The sequence below is a fragment of the Lissotriton helveticus genome, chromosome 6 (assembly GCF_964261635.1).
Source record: "Lissotriton helveticus chromosome 6, aLisHel1.1, whole genome shotgun sequence".
Taxonomy (NCBI): Eukaryota; Metazoa; Chordata; class Amphibia; order Caudata; family Salamandridae; genus Lissotriton; species Lissotriton helveticus.
The window spans coordinates 512318636-512337446 of NC_136067.1; the positions used below are offsets into that span (position 1 = coordinate 512318636).

The 18811-nt window shown below is 40.8% G+C and overlaps 1 protein-coding gene across 3 annotated transcripts in view; it reads right to left on the reverse strand.

Annotated features, from left to right (window-relative positions):
* The window catches only part of HMGCLL1 (3-hydroxy-3-methylglutaryl-CoA lyase like 1), a 1049558-nt gene that overhangs the window by 434035 nt on the left and 596712 nt on the right, over positions 1-18811 (reverse strand). For 2 of the 3 annotated variants that reach the window (XM_078646801.1, XM_078646800.1), the window contains one exon: positions 10224-10372. The exons of the other annotated variant lie outside the window; for it this stretch is intronic. In XM_078646801.1, the coding sequence (XP_078502927.1) occupies positions 10224-10372 (149 nt within the window). The remainder of the gene's footprint in view (positions 1-10223; positions 10373-18811) is intronic. 3 annotated transcript variants of the gene reach the window in all.

Below are 18811 nucleotides of genomic sequence, written 5' to 3' on the forward strand. Positions count from 1 at the left end.
TGCACCGAAGTGCAGCACGAGCCGCCACCAGCTTGCTCTTCACACAGCAAGCATTGACTGTCCGTGGATAATCACCAACATGAAGCTGAAGCCTGCTGGTCCTTATTGATTGTATTTTTGAACATACAAATGATGGAGCGGGAGGAATTAGAGTTACAAAAACCTTTAGTTAGGGCTCACTATTTATTAAATTCTTCCCCTTTGATTGAGCCTTATTTAAGAATTGTGTCCAAACCCTATCACCGCTGGTTGTTGACGAAGTTTCATTTTAATTTAATTCATTTTGCGTTGGGGAACCTTCCTGGCTGGTGTAAACCTGAGGAGATAGATGTGTGTCAATGTGATATTTGTTCTCCACAAGATACACTGCATTTTATCATGTTTTGTGGTTTTTACGATTCCATCCGGAGGCGGTTTCTGGTTCCTCTCTTGAGAGGAAAGGGTTTCCAACAAGTTAGACCAGCTTTAGTATATCTCCAAATGCTAGATGATGTATGGTCTATTTTGAACATTGCTAGTTTTCTTGTTGCTGCTATTCGGTTGAGGAAAAAAAGATTTCCTGATGTGAATTATCTTTTAGTTGTAGTAAGATAGACTAATGTCTGTTATTAATAATCGTGAGACCCTGGGGAATTTTATAATATAAGATGATATTTCTGACTTTTTAAAATATGGTGTCTACCTGATGTAAATAATTGTGATTTGTGATCTACGTTTTATACTTTGTATGATTTTAATTAATCAAATAAAGTGGTTTGACTGACTGATTGTATCTTTGTCATATCGGTCTTGTTTGATTTATTATACATGCTCTATTTTTGTAACCTCGTGTCGGATCTTTCTGAGTGGTGTTTTCACAGATTTACTGCTTGAAGTGTTTCACAAATTCTTTACACATAGCCTCTAAGTTAAGCTTGACTGCTCTGTGCCAAGCTACCAGGGGGATGAGCACAGTTTAATTTGGGTCTGCTTGTGCCTTACCCTGACTTGGATTGTGGTTGCTTCTTGACCATGGCACTGCAGCCAACCAGTAGCAACAAATATTTCCCAGATGTGTTTGCATCACATGAGCTACCTCTGCGGGATTAAACGTTTCTACTCAGTGCACACATTTTGCATGCAATCTCTGATACTAGCACATATTGAAAGGTGTATTCCATACACACCAGCTTCCTAAGTACCACCCTCCCTTCTGTATAATCAACCTTTCATGCAGCTGTTGACCTGATCACAAAACAGAGCACGTTCAACCACATCTCCCCCATACCCAAGAAACTCTGGTGACTCCCCTTCACAACATACCTAAAACGTACTTTCAAAGATTTCATTTATAAGGCCATTAATGGTTGCAAGATGGATTACCTTTGCCAAAACTAAGCACTTCTGGTTCACTTGCAGGACTCAATGCCTAAGCTTGATGGTGCTTAGAGATCATGGAAAACAAAAACAAGAAGATACGATCTTCATCTTTAATGCCAAATTCTTTTGAATGATCTCTCCTCCATTAATCTGATACTGACCATTCACCCCAAATCTCCTGAATAAACTTAATCTTCACCATCTATTGCTTCTTCTACTAACACCTAAATTTACATCTCCCTCCCCAAAACGTGCCTAAATATATGAACGAAAGCTTTGACAGAACTATGGATGGTTCACTATGCCAATGTAATTGCAGTCTTCCACTGTTGATACTATGTCCATGTCTTTGCAGTATTTCCTCCTTTATTTAGGTACGCACTGGTCTATTCTCCTTTCATGTGTTTATCTGAGAATTTTATTAATTATCCTATCTAAAATAATCCACTTGGCCTCTGGAAGTTGGTCTGCACTATACAAACAGGGGGGATGGATTCATCCAATAAAACAGAATAAATAAAAATAAAATATGATGAGCACACGAGATGTGGGCAAAGCATTATCGATCTGTAAAACAGAACTTTGCAGAATATGCCAAATACTATTTCATAAAGCATTATCAAATACTATTTCATAAAGCATTATCAGTGCCACGGGTGAACCATTACTGACTGGACAGAAAGGTTCAGATGAAGCAGTCAGAATTGAATATGGTGCTCAAGATAAGGCCTCAGCAATAATCTGTAAAATGTAACACAACTTCCTTTTTCTATTAGTTACATTTTCTAAATATCTGCACTTTAAAGTTAATTTTGATGTCCAGCAGATGAGATTTCAAAGATACTCATGGACAAATATGCTCTACTGTTATTTGTGCTGCAAAAAATTATGTTTTTGCAATGAGTATATGCACTGCTGTTGCTGTGCACAGGTTGGTCTCTTTATGTGGAGGCCACCTCTACTGCTGGTGATCATTCTGTGTTTGCTGGAAAGTGTGCTTTAAATACTTTGCGGCATATTTATAAAGGGCTTATGTAGGATTTGTATCATGTAGTGTGATGCAATGGCAACACACTCACCACGCGCCCCTCCGCCCACCCGTGATTCATGCCTGCCACGACTGACAAAAGCCCAATTACAGGTCAGCCTTTGTGACACTTTTGGAATCACAAATAGGAGGAAAAATGAAAGTAGTTGTAGCTTTCCTAATTACAAGTCTGAAAAGTATGTATCAATGGGTTGTGACTGAAATTGTGATCGCAAATCATTGATCAGTAATTTACCTCATCCCCGAGTTTGAGGGGTAACTGATTCATACACGGAAGCTGTCTTTGTGGAACAGCTTCCACCTTGGAGAAATGTTTCGGACAGTCTCGGGGGAGAAGCAATGGTCCAGAAAACTGCTATTGCTAACCATAATGTCTTCCCAAATGGAAAGAAGTTTTTAGAAAAACGCATACCCCTTCAATGGAAGCAGGTTTTTTTTTTATTAACGAGAAAAATGTTACCTTTTTAGTAATTCAAATGCAGGGACATGTGTTTGATGTCCCTCTCAATCTTCTACCCCTGCATTCACAACTATTCAAAGGAGGTCGGGCGTGGCTTAGGTGCCAGCCAAGATGGCAGGATAGCGGCGGAACTTTCTGAACTTTTCCGGCACTTCTGCGGGTGTTATAACGATCAGGAATAGCACCCACATCTCTCTCAATTCGCCGTGATTCCGGTGAAGCCTTTTCTCCCTGATCTCCGCTGGCTCGGCGTCTCCTACTGGCGACTTGGTTTCCGCCGCGGCTCCGGCCGCCATTTCACGTTCGTGAGGCAGCGGATCGCGCCGTTAAGAAGACGCCTTCGCACTTTCGTTTGGACTGCGAAATGCTTCTCCAAGCCTGTTTCCTGCGCGTTCACAAGCAGAGGTGAGCCTCTTTCATGTGTAATCTCCACTCGTCGGCATTACCGGTCTCTCCCTCACTGTAGCCTCGGTTTTCACCTACGGCCGCCATTTCCTGACTTTACCTCATTGTCATGGCGGTTATATAAGTGGGACATTTCGTGCTAACTTTCCTCACTTCAGATGCTCTCGTTTTTCACCTGCTTATGGAGCTACATTTTTTTTAACTTTGTTTTGTCATTAATACAGTAAGCAGCTCTTGGAAGCTTTTTCAGTTGATTCACCTGCGTTGACATGCCTATCTCTGCAGTGTTCATTCTTCCTGTTGCTTCATAATTGAGGAGTTCTGTCCGTTTTCACTCCAGTTTCAGCTCAATGGGTGTTCCATATTTTATCAGCATCACCACAGCTTCGAACCTTTCAGCCTGGCCGTCCTTCTGTTCTACATGACGCTTTTGCTTCCTCACTCTCTCCACAGGGTTGCTTTCTCTTTTGATTGAGTCCATCAGGTTGCATACAAGCTCCTTTCTGCATTGACTTTATTCCTTTTACTCATTTTGGTGTCCTGACGGAACGCGCCCAGGATTTCTGTTTTGCCCTACCTGTGGTTCCTATGCATTACTGTCTCTTCTCTCCAGTTCATTCATGGGGAAACTCCGTAATTTTAAGCTCTCCACTGTCAACAAGGCGCCTGTCCACTCCGACTCTGATTCTCCCACACAAGATATGGATAACGGTGCAATGTCTAAATCGGAGGCTCATTTGGGGGCGATTTCTAAAGCGCATATTGGCAGCAAACTCCCCACTACATTAGCGTCTTCAAAATGCCTTAAAAAGGACGCTCCTTCTCCGGACAACGCTCCTTCTTCTTCTTCCCTAGATCTCATTTTGGAAGAACTGAGAGCTCTAAGACCATTTATGGAGAATACATCTCAGGCTATACAGAACATGCATGAAAAGTGGGAGATCATGGAATCTCGAGTTTTGCTGCTTGAACAAACGGCGGAATCTGTACAGAGCTCTTGCTCCCGGATTTCATCCATGGAAGCTGAAATTCTTAATCTCAAGAGGCAGACAGAAGACTTGGAAAATAGAAATCGTAGAAACAACCTTCGCCTTTATGGTCTTCCTGAACTCACGGAGGGGTCGAACCCTACTGCTTTCTTTCAGACCTTTCTTCCAAAACTCCTGGGCGCTCCTGCTCTGTCTTCTATCAATATACAAAGAGCTCTTCATCTGGGTCCCAAAGTCTCTTCTAAGCCTCGCGACGTTATCATGTTGTTTTGCAGTATACGGATCTTTTACAAGTGCTTGCTGCTGCCAAGTCCAAAAAGCAAATTCTTTGGGAAGGCCATTGTCTCTACCTTTCTCAGGACGTTGCTAAAGCCACAGCTGACCATCGGAAGAGATTTCTTGATATGCGTCCCCAACTGAGAGCAATGAATGCCAGATATGGCCTCCTACATCCATGCCTTTTCAAAGTTACGTATAAGGAAAAGACCACTACATTTGAAGATCCTTCAGAGCTGCAAGATTTTCTACGTCGTCATGGAGCGAACGACATGGACACTTCCAGAGCCACCTGATTGGACTTGGATCTGATAGATCTCCTTTCCATTCCTCAGCCTTGTGCACTTTGTTTTTCATTATGCGTTCTATTCTCCTCCTAGTGTTTAAACCCTTCATAACTACCCTTTGTTTTTAGTTCCCCTCCTATAAGATTTCTTCCAAGTGTTTTATCCTGTTGTTACTTCTGTGGATTGTTCACTTTGCCATTTCTCCTATCCTGTAGTCAAAGGTCCGCCTGCGGTTGTCGTCTCCTGCTGTTGTCGCAGTTGTCTCTGGCACCGCCACTCCCTATCCCACGTTTGTCTTGTAAGTACGTTACTCAGTCGTCTTTTCTGACTTGTACTGTCTCTATGTTATTCATCTCCTTTTCCTCCCTTTCTCTTCTCCTCTTCTTCTTTCTTCTTCTTTCTCTAGCTATCTCTTTCTCCCTAGTTATGCTTCTATCCTTTCCTGATTATCTGATGCTCTCAATTTGTCTCTCATTTCTCATGATTCTTCCTTTTTGCTTCTCTCATATTGCTGACTTAGTAAGCTTGTGTCTGTTCTTGCTTATATATTTCTTGATATTTTTCATTCCGTGCCATTACTTGGAATGTTAAGGGTCTAAACAACCACATTAAGAGACCACGAGTACTGTCTCATCTTGCTCGGCTTAGAGCTGATGTGGCTTTTATTCAGGAGTCTCATCTTTCAGAGGCTGAAGCCTTAAAAGTTAAACATTGTTGGGTGGGACATGTTTTCTTTTCCCCCACGGATAATAAGAAGGGTGGAGTTCTGATTTTGGTACATAAGAAGTTAAATGTTTCTGTTGTTTCACAGGAATGTGATGACCAGGGTCGTTGGTCACTTGTTAAATTGCTTATTGATAAGATACCGATTGTGTTATTTAATGTCTATGCTCCCACAGGTGTTGATAAGCTTTTCTGGCACTCTATTTCTGACAAACTCTCTGTTATTCACGAGGATTATGTTATTTTTGGGGGTGACTGTAATTTGATTTTAGATCCCTTTCTAGATCGACACTCCAAGGTTAAGTTCTCACCCTCTAGGATGCACTCCCAGTTCACTAACACCATTCACAATAATGCATTAGTAGACATATGGAGATTGTGTAATCCCACTCTTCGGGAATATAGTTTTTACTCCCCTGCATATAACTCCCAGTCTCGCATTGACTATCTCTTCCTTAGTAAATCCCTCTCACAACACGCTATTCATTCCGATATTGGCTCCATTTTGATCTCTGATCATGCCCCAGTACTCGTTGATATTGACCTCCTTCCCTTTTCTTCCCACACTGGCAGAAGGAGGTTTAATAATTCCTTGCTCCTTGACCCTATTTTTTGTACAGAATGTTCTAAATTTGCATCTGAGTTCTTTTTGCTTAATCACACACCTTCTTCCTCTTATGTCATGGTTTGGGATTCGTTTAAAGCGGCCTCTAGGGGTTTTATTATTAATTTTGTTTCCCGAAAGAAGAAAGCCAACGAAGCCAAATCTTCTTCCATCCTCGCTAAAATTAAACAACTCGAACTCACCTATCATTCCACAAAGTCCGAATCCTCCCTTAAAGAACTCATCGAGGCCAAACTTTCCTTTAATAAATTTACCACCGATGTCGCTTCCAATCTACTATTGAAATGTAACGCACGGTATTATGGGGGTCAAAATAAGATGGGGAACTTACTCGCTTCTTATCTCAAAATCCGGAAAGACCGCACGAGAATTGAACAGATTAAATCGTCTGCTCGGAAATCCTTGTTTAAGGATAAAGATATCCTTAATGAATTTATGCTTTGTTATAAAAATCTTTATACTCCAGAACGTGTTCAATCTACGGCTGATATCCTTTCTTATTTCCAATCTCTCCCCCCTCTTCCCTCGTCTCATGTGAATTTCGAGTCTTTGACTGCTGACATCTCACTCTCTGAAATCTCTCATGCTGTTTCTAAATTGCGCCATGGCAAAGCCCCAGGTCCTGATAGGTTCACTATTGAATTTTATAGCCACTTTGCCTCTTTTCTATTACCAAAACTGTTACTTTTATTCCGAACTTTTTTGGACTCCGGTCATTCTAGTGGTTCCTTCCAACAGGCCTTAATTTGTTTAATCCCTATAGAGGACAAAGATCATTCGCTCTGTAAAAACTATCGCCCCATTTCTTTAGTTAATACGGACTACAAGATTTTGGCCAAGCTTTTGGCCCTTCGCTTGGATCCCATATTGCCGGATTTAATCGGCCCCGAACAATCCGGCTTTGTGAAAGGGCGCCTCTCTTCTGATAATTCCAGAGTCTTTTTTAATATTCTCAGCAAAGCCTCCTCTTTGGACACTCCTTTAGCCGCTATTTCTTTGGACGCGGAGAAGGCCTTTGATAGAATTGGTTGGGATTTTATGATTCAGGCTCTCTCTTGGACAGGTATTCCTTCTAAATTTATTTCACTTATTTCTCTACTCTATTCCAATCCCCATGCGTCGATCTTTGTTAATGATGCTGTTTCCAACTATTTTAATCTTCAGAGAGGAGTTCGACAGGGTTGTCCTCTTTCCCCCTTATTGTTTGTCTTAGTATTGGAACCTTTTCTTACCAAAGTCCGCCAGGATGATTCTATTTCTCGTTTTCGCTTTGCTTCTCAGCAAGTCAAACTTTCGGTATATGCAGATGATATTCTTTTCTATTGTTCGGACCCAGTTTCTTCTCTTCCCTCCTTTCTACAGCAGGTTTCTTCTTTCTCTGCTGTTTCAGGTTACCGTCTTAATGTGGATAAATGCGAAATTCTCCCCTTAAATTCTTTATGTCAAAGACACCTTTTTGCTACCTCTGGTTTTTCGTGGCAACCACAGAAAATTAAATATTTAGGTGTTTGGTTCGCTCCCCTTCTATCAGACACATTGAAATTCAATTTTGATTACATTTCTAAGAAATTGGTTTCTGCCATTACTTGTTGGCATCCGCTTTTCTTGTCCTGGTGGGGACGTCTGAGTTCAATTAAGATGATGCTCTCTCCTCTTCTACTTTACACTATCTCCATAATACCAATCCATATCCCCGATTGCTATTTTAAAAAGATTGATTCTATTTTGTTGAAGTTCTTGTGGAAGGGTAAAAGACCTCGCATTGCGTTGGCTTCTCTACGAAAGGATAAATCTCAAGCTGGAGTTTGTTTCCCTGACTTCAAAGCTTATCATCGCGCTTTCTCTCTCAAACAATCTGCTTGCTGGCTCTCCGTGGATTTTCCTTTCCACCCTCCGCTTTGGTTAACGATTGAGTCTTCTTTTATTTCTCCCTTTGAGTTTCGCGAACTCTTGTCTTTTACTTCCCCTCTGACCGGTCTTCGCAACCCTGTTATTTCTCATTCGCGCAAACTTCTTTATCCATTTTTATCCTCTTCTTATCCTTCCGCCTCCTTGACACGTGAACAGCCCATCTGGCACAACAAACAACTGTTAATTGGCAATCTTACTTTCTTTTGGAAGTCTTGGCATTCCTGCGGTCTTCGCTGGATTTCCCAGCTGCTTTCTCATAATCTTCCTCTATCCTTCTCGGATCTTAGGACCCAGTTTTCCTTACCTTCTACTTTGCGCTCTCAATATAATGCGTTACATACTACTCTCCTGTCTTACCTTGCATCTCTGCCGGAGTCCAATCCTATCCCCCCGCTTGTCGCTCTATAGCCTTAAATCTGGATTATTCTCCTTCTGCTTCTTCCCTGTATAATTCAGCTCAGTTCTCTGCTGAAAGGCCCAAATCCAAGGTGGAATTGGCTTGGAATCGAGATTTCTCGATTGATTGGCCAATTGCTCTTCGGGACAAAATTTGGTATAAGCTTCATAAAACCTCTAGGGCTGCCAACACAACTCAAACTCTTTATTTTATTTACAATCACACCCTTTTGACTCCCTTAGTTTTATCCTCTTTTTCTGCTGAGACCCTCCCTACTTGTTGGTCATGCCCTTGTCTATCCGCTGATTTGAAACATATGCTTTTTGACTGCCCTCCCATTCTTCAATTTTGGAAATCGGTTTGGACACAACTCCAAAAAATCTTCAATTTTTCTATCCCCTATTCCCCTATGTTCATTTTTTTAGGTTCTTTATCCTCTGCACTTCCGCAGTCACATAGACACTATCTCTTATTGGACCTCTTCATTGCCATTGCTTTTCACCATATCACATCGAATTGGAAACAAGTCACTTGTGTCTCCTTCCGTGCATGGTGGAACGCAGTCTGTTTTAACCATAGGCTTGACACTAATTTTGTTTCCCCTGTTTCCTTAGCAATTAAGTGCGATCTCCTGTGGCTCCCTTTAGTGACGTATTTATCCTCTTCTGCCCCCTTCTCCATCACTCATGATGCCCACTCTACGGAGGTTTGCAAACCACCTTAATTTATTTGTCTATTTTTGATTGCTTATTTTTCTTGCTTGTACTGCTTACTTAGGTCATTTGGTCATTTATTTATGATGTACTTGTATTTATACCCCTCTACATTTCTGTATATTTTTATCACCCCCATCATCCCCCCTTATTGTATAATGTATTGATTTTCTCATATTGATTGTTTCAGCTTACTTTGTGTTTTTTCTTTATTGTTCAATAAACTCAAACTTAAAAAAAGGAGGTCGCAAATTGAGCTCGGCATAATTATTATTCATTAGGCATGCCGTTTTTTTGTGGTTCCCTGCAAATGGACCATATACACAGCGACCTATTAGTACAGAGGTAACATCACTAATTAGACACTCATTTGTAAAACCAGTCATGTAAATTGCGCATTCCAGTTTGAGATTACATAATCGTCGAATAATAGACACTTAACTATTCCATTTGTGCTGGACTGCTGTTCTCATGATCAGATAATATGGTTCTGCATTTTTCACTCTTGAGAGACATCACTAACGAGAAACTACTTGAATGTGAGCGTGCTGAGTTCAGTCCAATGAACTGTGAGATGCAACGAAGAACAAGGGATAATGGGACTGTCGGCCATCATATTATTCTGCCATTTTTGTCATCCCTCGTATCAGCTGCACGATGCAGTTCATGAAATCTCTTTGAATTCTTCTGTTAGTATTTATTCTTTGCAAATGAGTCGTGAGTGTTGATCATCTAACTTTAACTTTAAACTAATAACTATTTCATCTGTCCTGCTTATCACATCAACCTCTTAGTGTTTCACATGAAAGGAACACATTTATATATAATCAACTAAAATGTAACCGTGATACTTCTATATACATCTAATTAAACATATAGCTTAATTTTATCAAATTGAACTTGCAGTCTTAATCTTATTTTTTTTTTTTTTTTTAAATCTCATATTAACTCTGGCAAAGTGTGGTTGTACCACATTAGCAATTTATGATAATGGCATTTGCTAACAGCTGTATACAAATTCTATACATACCCTCGCACAGGAATGTTCATATCTCTTGCTGACTTTGTAACCTCTTCAAATTTGCTTAAGCTTTCTTCTATGGAACAGTTAATATTCATTTTACTGAAGGATTCCGATGCTGCACCAAACACTGCCACTTCCTTTGCACCAGCTGCAATCTGAAAACATAATGCCATATAATAACAGTCATTAATTCTGTTCAATATTGATAAAATATGCAACCTTCTCCTAACGGTGCAAATATTTCAATTCATATATCAATTTTTGAACGAGGTGGTATAGAGTATCATACAAATGTCTCTAGGAAGCGAACACACACACACACACACACACACACACACACACACACGCACGCACGCATGCACACACGCACAGACACACACACACACACACACACACACACACACACACACATATATATATATATACTTGAGGATGAAGGATCACAAGAAAAAAACAGCCAGCCAGGGCAAAAATCTGGATCCCAAAGGATACAATGAGTCACATAGAAATAAAATATCCAAGGTAGAAGTGACTCAAACAGATAGATTCACCAAAGAACAAAAATATATTTCCACTACAACGTTTCAGCTTCCGCCTTCGGATCATTCACTATCAGATTTGAAGATTTTCCCCGTGTAACATGTCTCAAAGGAAGAACTACTGGACTCCAGGAAAAACTTCTGGATGTACCGTTTAAAATCATTGCATCCCGATGGACTGAACATTACTGATAATACAACCTGATTACTGCATATCTCAAGAACTCTCAGGACTGCATTGATTCCACATTCCAAATGGAATCTTCACTCATGATGCTTTTTGAAAATTCAGCTGTGTCATCTGTGCAGCCACTGAGCTTACCATCTTAAAACTACCTGAGGAAGGCGGAAGCTGAAACGTTGTAGTGGAAATATATTTTTGATCTTTGGTGAATCTATCTGTTTGAGTCACTTCTTTCTTGGATATATATATATATATATATATATATATATATACACGTATATATATATATATATATATACGTATACCGGAGGGCTGTGAGACTACAAAGACCAGCATGCTGTGCCAAATACCACAGTGTGGTGTCCACTAGAGGGCTGGTATTGTTAATAAAATCATCACAGGAACTCATGCACAGCCTTCCATTGCCGGGCTGACCTTCGAAAAAGTTTTAAGTCAAACGAAACGCGTCAGGATTGCCCTTTCTACTGCTCAAAATAAATTGATTGAATCATTTGTGCAGCGTGTTCGACTCACCTTCTTTCCAGATTGGGAGAGGAATTGCAAGCAATTATAGCGACGTGGTCCAGTCGCAGAGTAACGAACCGACAGCCAGAGTGCCAGGTTTCCCCACCCCGGACCAATCAAGTTGACTCGGTAATACGAATATGGGGGAAACGGTGCCACCAAACACTGGAGTTTGGTATGTTTCCTCAGCAACCTTTGCCAAAGTACGGGCTGCAGTGAGGAGCTACACAACTGGGAACTTTTGCCCCAGTGAGACAGTTTTAAAATATCGGCATTACTTTACCGGAGGGCTGTGAGACTACAAAGACCAGCATGCTGCGCCAAATACCACAGTGTGGTGTCCACTAGAGGGCCGGTATTGTTAATAAAATCATCACAGGAACTCATGCACAGCCTTCCATTGCCGGACTGACCTTCGAAAAAGTTTGAAGTCAAACGAAACGCGTCAGGATTGCCCTTTCTACTGCTCAAAATAAATTGATTGAATCATTTGTGCAGCGTGTTCGACTCACCTTCTTTCCAGATTGGGAGAGGAATTGCAAGCAGCATATATATATATATATATATATATATATATATATATATATTCACTGAAAAAACCATAGGTTTCAGGCCTTATATAGTTAGGAATTAGCATTTAAAAAAACCTTTGAAATTCACTGAAATAACCATAGGTTTCAGGAGTTATATAGTTAGGAATTAGCTTTTAAAAAAACCTTTGAAATTCACTCAAAAAACTATAAGTTTTAGTGGTGTTATAGTTAGCTGGACATTTTACTCATACAAAACCATTGAAATTGCTCCTATATAGTTAGTTGTACTAACTATATTTCGCGCACCCGCAATCCACTGCTGATGATGTCACATATTAGATCATTCATGACATGGTCAGTGACATCACTGATGACATCATCCAGTGAATGTGGTTTGCTTCGTTATTTGAATATGCATTATATATATAGCAATTTACATTGAAGAATGAGTGGATATATATAAATAAATATTTGGATGGAGGATTTAGTAGCAGTGTAATTGACTGTTTACTTGACCAATATATAATGTCTCACTAAATATAGTGGATAGTGACTAAACTGTGTGAATATCTGTATCACTTTGTCAGTTGTTGTGTAAACTGATTCTACAGTTGGTTACTAGCTATGTGAAAGTCTATATTAGTTATTGATTAGTTAACTGAGTATTTGTATGGGAGTGTGAAAGTGTGTGTGGTTCGGTGGGGGGTGTGTGACTGTCCAAAGATGTGTGAGCAAATATATTTCTCAATGGTACAGGTCCAACAAACTAGAAAAATAAAAGGCAGTGTATGTGTCAGTTGTTATATATAAATGTATGAGTGAATCCATAGGTAAGTGATTAGATGTGTGTATACATCTATGAATCACTGAGTGGATTTTTAGATACTTGTATTGCTGTGACAATGGATTTAAATATGATACTCTGTATTTTACAAAGAGTGATGAAAAATTGAAATAGTGTATGAAAAGGCTTATGTGATTGTCACGTGGATGATGTCATCAGTGATGTCATCAGTGATGTCATTTGAGATGTCATCAGTGATGTAACTGACCATGTCATGAATGATCTAATATGTGACATCATCAGCAGTGGATTGCGGGTGCGCGAAATATAGTTAGTACATCTAACTATATAGGAGCAATTTCAATGGTTTTGTATCAGTAAAATGTCCAGCTAACTATAACACCACTAAAACGTATAGTTTTTTGAGTGAATTTCAAAGGTTATTTAAAAGCTAATTCCTAACTATATAACTCCTGAAACCTATGGTTTTTTCAGTGAATTTCAAAGGTTTTTTTAAATGCTAATTCCTAACTATATAAGGCCTGAAACCTATGGTTTTTTCAGTGAATTTGCAAGGTTTTTTAAATGCTAATTCCTAACTATATAAGGCCTGAAACCTATGGTTTTTTCAGTGAATTTCAAAGGTTTTTTAAATGCTAATTCCTAACTATAAAAGCCTGAAACCTATGGTTTTTTCAGTGAATTTGCAAGGTGTTTTTAAATGCTATTTCCTAACTATATAAGGCCTGAAACCTATGGTTTTTTCAGTGAATTTCAAAGGTTTTTTAAATGCTAATTCCTAACTATATAAGGCCTGAAACCTATGTTTTTTTCAGTGTATTTGCAAGGTTTTTTAAATGCTAATTCCTAACTATATAAGGCCTGAAACCTATGGTTTTTTCATTGAATTCGCAAGGTTTTTTAAATGCTAATTCTATTAGCGGATAACGTTTTTATATATTAAAACGTTTTTTAAATCTCAAATGCCTGCTTTGCTAACAGAGTTTTTAGGCACAGGCTCTTTTGTCTCTGGTGGCCATCTTGGGAGACTGCATATCAGAATTGTTTTAATGAAATATAAGAGGATTTGAGAAGTCACTCAAAATGTGCCCTAATTTTTCTTTCTTCAGCACTAATCATAATTTCTATGGCAAAATGAACCCCCTCATTTTGTTCCTTTGCAAATTAAATGTTTTAAGTGTTAACACTTTATTCCAATCAAGATGACTTCAGGTGTGCCATACTTTTGTCATAAGTAAGACTGTTAGCGCTCTAATTGTTCTTTAGAACACTCTGGGACATTCTGTCCTTGGGCTATAGTTGGGCTACATCTGGCTGATATTTGGGCTACATTTGTTTTTTTTGTCTCTGGTGGCCATCTTTGGGCTACATTGGGCTACATTGGGCTACATTGGGCTACATTGGGCTACATTTGGGCTCTAACATATATATAGCCCAATGTAGCCCAATATATATTTTTTCAAAGTTAATTTTCATAAAAACCACTGGAGCACATATCTTGAGACATAGCAAAGTCACATCAGGCTACCAGTCCCTACAATTTTGCCAAGTTTGGTGGAAAACCATTCAGCCGTTCGGGCTAAAAGTGAGTCCAACCGCCCTATGGAAATTAACATGGGGAAAACACGTTTTGGGCCCCCCCTTTTATCTCGGCCCCCGCTTGATGAATCCCCCCAAACTGTCAGGGAAGGACCGGAGCGCCGCGAGGCAAAGTTAAGGAAAATTTCAGGAAGATTCCTCAACCGGCGCCAAAGTTATTCCCAATAGAATGTTGCGATTTCCCTATGGAAAACAATCCTAACTATATATACCTACTGGCTATCGCCAGTAGGTAATATATATATATACGTATATATATATATATATATATATATATATATATATATATATATATATATATATATATATATATATATATATATATATATATATATATATATGCCAAATGAAGATTACTGAAGATTGAAGGCACCTCACATGGCGTGTGTTCATTCCTTTATTCAGCAGGGCAGCATTGCATACAACTTCGGTAAACGCTGTTAAAAACATTCTGCCATAAAAATGCCATCAGTGCATGCTGGTTAATGTAGTTTTTCAGTTCATTTCACCACACTTGGTGCCGCTACATTGGTTTCCTTTGTTGGTATACAACCACAGTGGGTAACTGCGCTGTCCCTCAGTTTCCGGCATGCTGAGTGGAAAACCTGCCGAAAACACATGCAGTTCCATAGGTAATGTTCATTGTAACACCACCAGACCCACTCATCCACGGTGGGATACCTTCGCGACCAGGGGGCCGCTATATATGCCAAACGAAGAATTCCCGAAGTTTGAAGGCACCTCACACGGCGTGCGTTCATTCCTTTATTCGGCAGGGCAGCATTGCATACAACTTCGGTAAATGCTGCTAAAAACATTCTGCCACAAAAATCCCAACGCGCTTCTGGCATCATCGCCCTTGTTCACAGGAAATGGCTAGCGGAAATGTGGCGGCATCGTTTCTCTCATTTTCAATGTGATTGAGGTCCCGTCCACATGGCGCTTTGCATCAGTGCATGCTGGTTAATGTAGTTTTTCAGTTCATTTCACCACACTTGGTGCCGCTACATTGGTTTCCTTTGTTGGTATACAACCTCAGTTGCCGGCATGCTGAGTGGAAAACCTGCCGAATACACATGCCGTTCCATAGGTAATGTTATATATATATATATATATATATATATATATATATATATATATATGTTCGGACTGCTGCTGCACTTTTTGCCAATACACTTTCTATGATGCCGGTGCCAGCATCGGCGGCAGCAGCCATCGAAAATTGAAACACACCAATTCTTGTAGACAAATCCTGAAGAAAACAGCGGTACACCTGAGGACAGCACAATGAACATTATTGTGTACACAAGCAACGACGCGTTTCGGCGAAGCCTTGGTCAAGTGAAGATCCGTTGGGTGAAACCCTCCTACAACCACCCAACACCACTCAGCAATAGCATCCCCTACGGTAAGTTCCTAAGGGCTCGCCATAATTGCAGCTCTGAAGCAGGTCACATTAAAGAGCGACAAATTATGGTAGAAAGATTTAAAGAACGTTACTACAGAAGGAAAGTAATATCTGAAGCCACAAAGAGGGTTAATAACTACACACAGAATGAGGTATTGTTCCGCCCTAAAGAAAAAATTGAGAAGGGCAATATCCCAAGAATGATAACCACTTACAACACTAGATCCAACTCCTTCAAAAGGATAATGAAACGTCACTGGGGTCTACTAGAAACCGATACGGTCATAGGAAAATATGTTGGCAGATCGCCCCAGGTGACATATAGAAAATCCAGATCACTCAGGGACCTTCTAGTCCACAGCTATCAAGGGAAACTCTTGACCCATACCTGGCTAGGTACACCTTGGGGCTTCATAAGGTTCAATACATGCAAGGCCTGCAGGAACAGCAAGTGTAGCGACAACATAGAGATGAAGAAAAGTGCAGAAACAAGCAAGAGATATGCAGAAAGAACCAACCAACAGAGGTGCAGAAAGAGGCCTTGTTTCAAAGTCATTGTGTGCACCCAACTTTTTGCTGACTGGTATTGGTGGTAGCTGACTCTGACTAACCAGGCCCGGAACCAGTAAATGCTGAAAGACACTTAGAATATAGTGACAACACCTACTTACACCAGGGTACACTATAGGTTGGGTATCCCTGTGATTGGCATGACCTCTTCAGTAAGGCCCTAGTACATAATAGGGCAGGGGGATTAAAAGTACCTCTAACTAAGAGGTGCAGAAAGAGGCAAGAGAGGTGCATAAACAGGCAGGAAATGTGCAGCAACAGGGTACAGAAAGAGGCAAGTGAGGTACAGAAAGAAGTAAGAGCAGTGCAGAAACAAGAAACAGAGGTGCAAAAAGAGGCAAGAGGGGTAGAAAAAGGTAGGAGGGGGTACACAAAGAGGCAAGAGTGTTACAGAAAGAGGCAGGAGGGGTGCTGAAAGAAAGAAGAAGACTGCTGAAAGAGGCAAGAGAATTGCTGAAAGAAGCAACAGAGCTGTAGAAAGAAGCACGAGAAGTGCAGAAATAGGTGTGAAGGGTGCAGAAAGAGCAACAGAAATGCAGAAAGAGGCAAGAGATGTACAGAAAGAGGCAAGAGAGGTACAGAAACAGGCAGGAAAGGTGCAGAAACAGGGAACAGGGGTAAAGAAAGAGGCAAGAGAGATGCAGAAAGAGTAAATAGGGGTGCAGAAAGAGGCAAGAGATCTGTAGAAAAAAGCAACAGAGGTGCTAAAAGATGCAAGTGAGCTGCAGAAAAAAGCAGGAGAGGTGCTCAAAGAGGCAGGAGGGATGCAGAAAGAGGCAAGAGCAGTACAGAAAGGTCCAAGAGAAGTACAGAAAGAAGCAACAGAGGTGCAAAAGGAGACAGGAGGGATGCAGGAAGAAGGAAGAGAAGTGCAGAAAGAAGCAACAGAGGTGCGGAAAGAGTCACAAAGGGTTCAGGAAGAAGAAAGAGAAATGCAGAAAGAGGCAAGTGAGATGCAGCAAACAGCAAGAGCAGTGCAGAAAGAACGAACAAAGGTGCTGAAACAGGCATGAAGGGTGCAGAAAGAGCAAGAGAAGTACTGAAAGAGGCAACAGCGGTACGAAAGAGGCCAGAGAGGTACAGAAACAGGCAGGAAAGGTGCAGAAACAGGGAATAGGAGTGCAGAAAGAGGAAAGAGAGGTGCACTAAGAGAAAAAAAGGGGTGCCAAAAGAGGCAATAAATCTGCAGAAAAAAGCAACAGAAGTGCTGAAAGAGGGTAGAGAGGTACAGAAAGAGGCAAGAGATCTGCAGAAAAAAGCAACAGATGTGCTGAAAGAGGCAAGTGAGGTGCAGAACGAAGCAAGAGAGGTGCTCAAAGAGTCAAGAGGGATGCAGAAAGACCATAGAGAAGTGCAGACAGACCCAAGAAAAGTGCAGAAAGAAGCAATAGAGGTGGAAAGGAGGCATGCGTGCTGCAGAAAGATAGAAGAGAGGTGTAGACAGTTGCACAAAAAGGTAAGAGGGGTGCAGAAACAGGCAGGCAGGGTGCAGAAAGAAGGAAGAGGAGTGCAAAAAGGAGCAATAGAGGTGCTAAAAGAGTCGAGAGGTGCACAAAGAAGGAAGAGAAGTGCAGAAAGAAGCAACAGAGGTGCTGAAAGAGGCATGAAGGGTGCAGAAGGAGGCCAGAGAAGTGCAGAAAGAAGCAACAGAGGTGCAGAAAGAGGAAAGGTGGTGCAGAAAGAGGGAAGAGAGGTGTAGAAAGAGGCAAGAGAGTTGCACAAATAGGGAAGTGGGATGCAAGAAGAGGCAGGAGGGGTACAGAAATAATTAACTGAGGTGCCAAAAGAGGCAAGAGTGATGCAGATAGAAGCAAGTGAAGTACAGAGAGAGGCAACAGAGGCGCAGAAAGATACAAGAGAGGTGCATAAAGAAGCAAGGGAAGTGCAGAAAGAGCTAAGAGAATTGCTGAAAGAAGCAACAGAGGTACAGAAAAAGGCAAGTGTGGAGCAGAAAGAGGGAAGAAAGGTGTTGAAAGAGGCAAGAGAGTTGCACAAATAGAGAGAAATTGTGCAGAAAGAGGCAGGTGAGGTACTGAAAGAAGCAAGAGCAGTGCAGAAAGAACCAACAGAGGTGCAGAAAGAGGTAGGAGAGGTGCACAAAGAGGCAGGAGAGGTATAGAAAGAGGCAGGAGGGGTGCAAAAAGAAGGAAGAGAAGTGCATAAAGAGGCAAGTGAATTGCTGAAAGAAGCAACTGAGGGGTATAAATAAGCAAGAGAAGTGCAGAAAGAAGCAACAGAGGTACAAAAGGTGGCACGAGGGGTGCAGAAAGAAGGAAGAGAAGTGCAGAAAGAAGCAACAGAGATGCTGAAAGAGGCACAAAGGATGCAGAAAGAGGCAAGAGAAGTTCAGAAAGAAGCAACAGAGGTACAGAAATAGAGGTAAGCATGGTGCAGACAGAGGGAAGAGAGGTGTACAAAGAGGCAAGAGAGT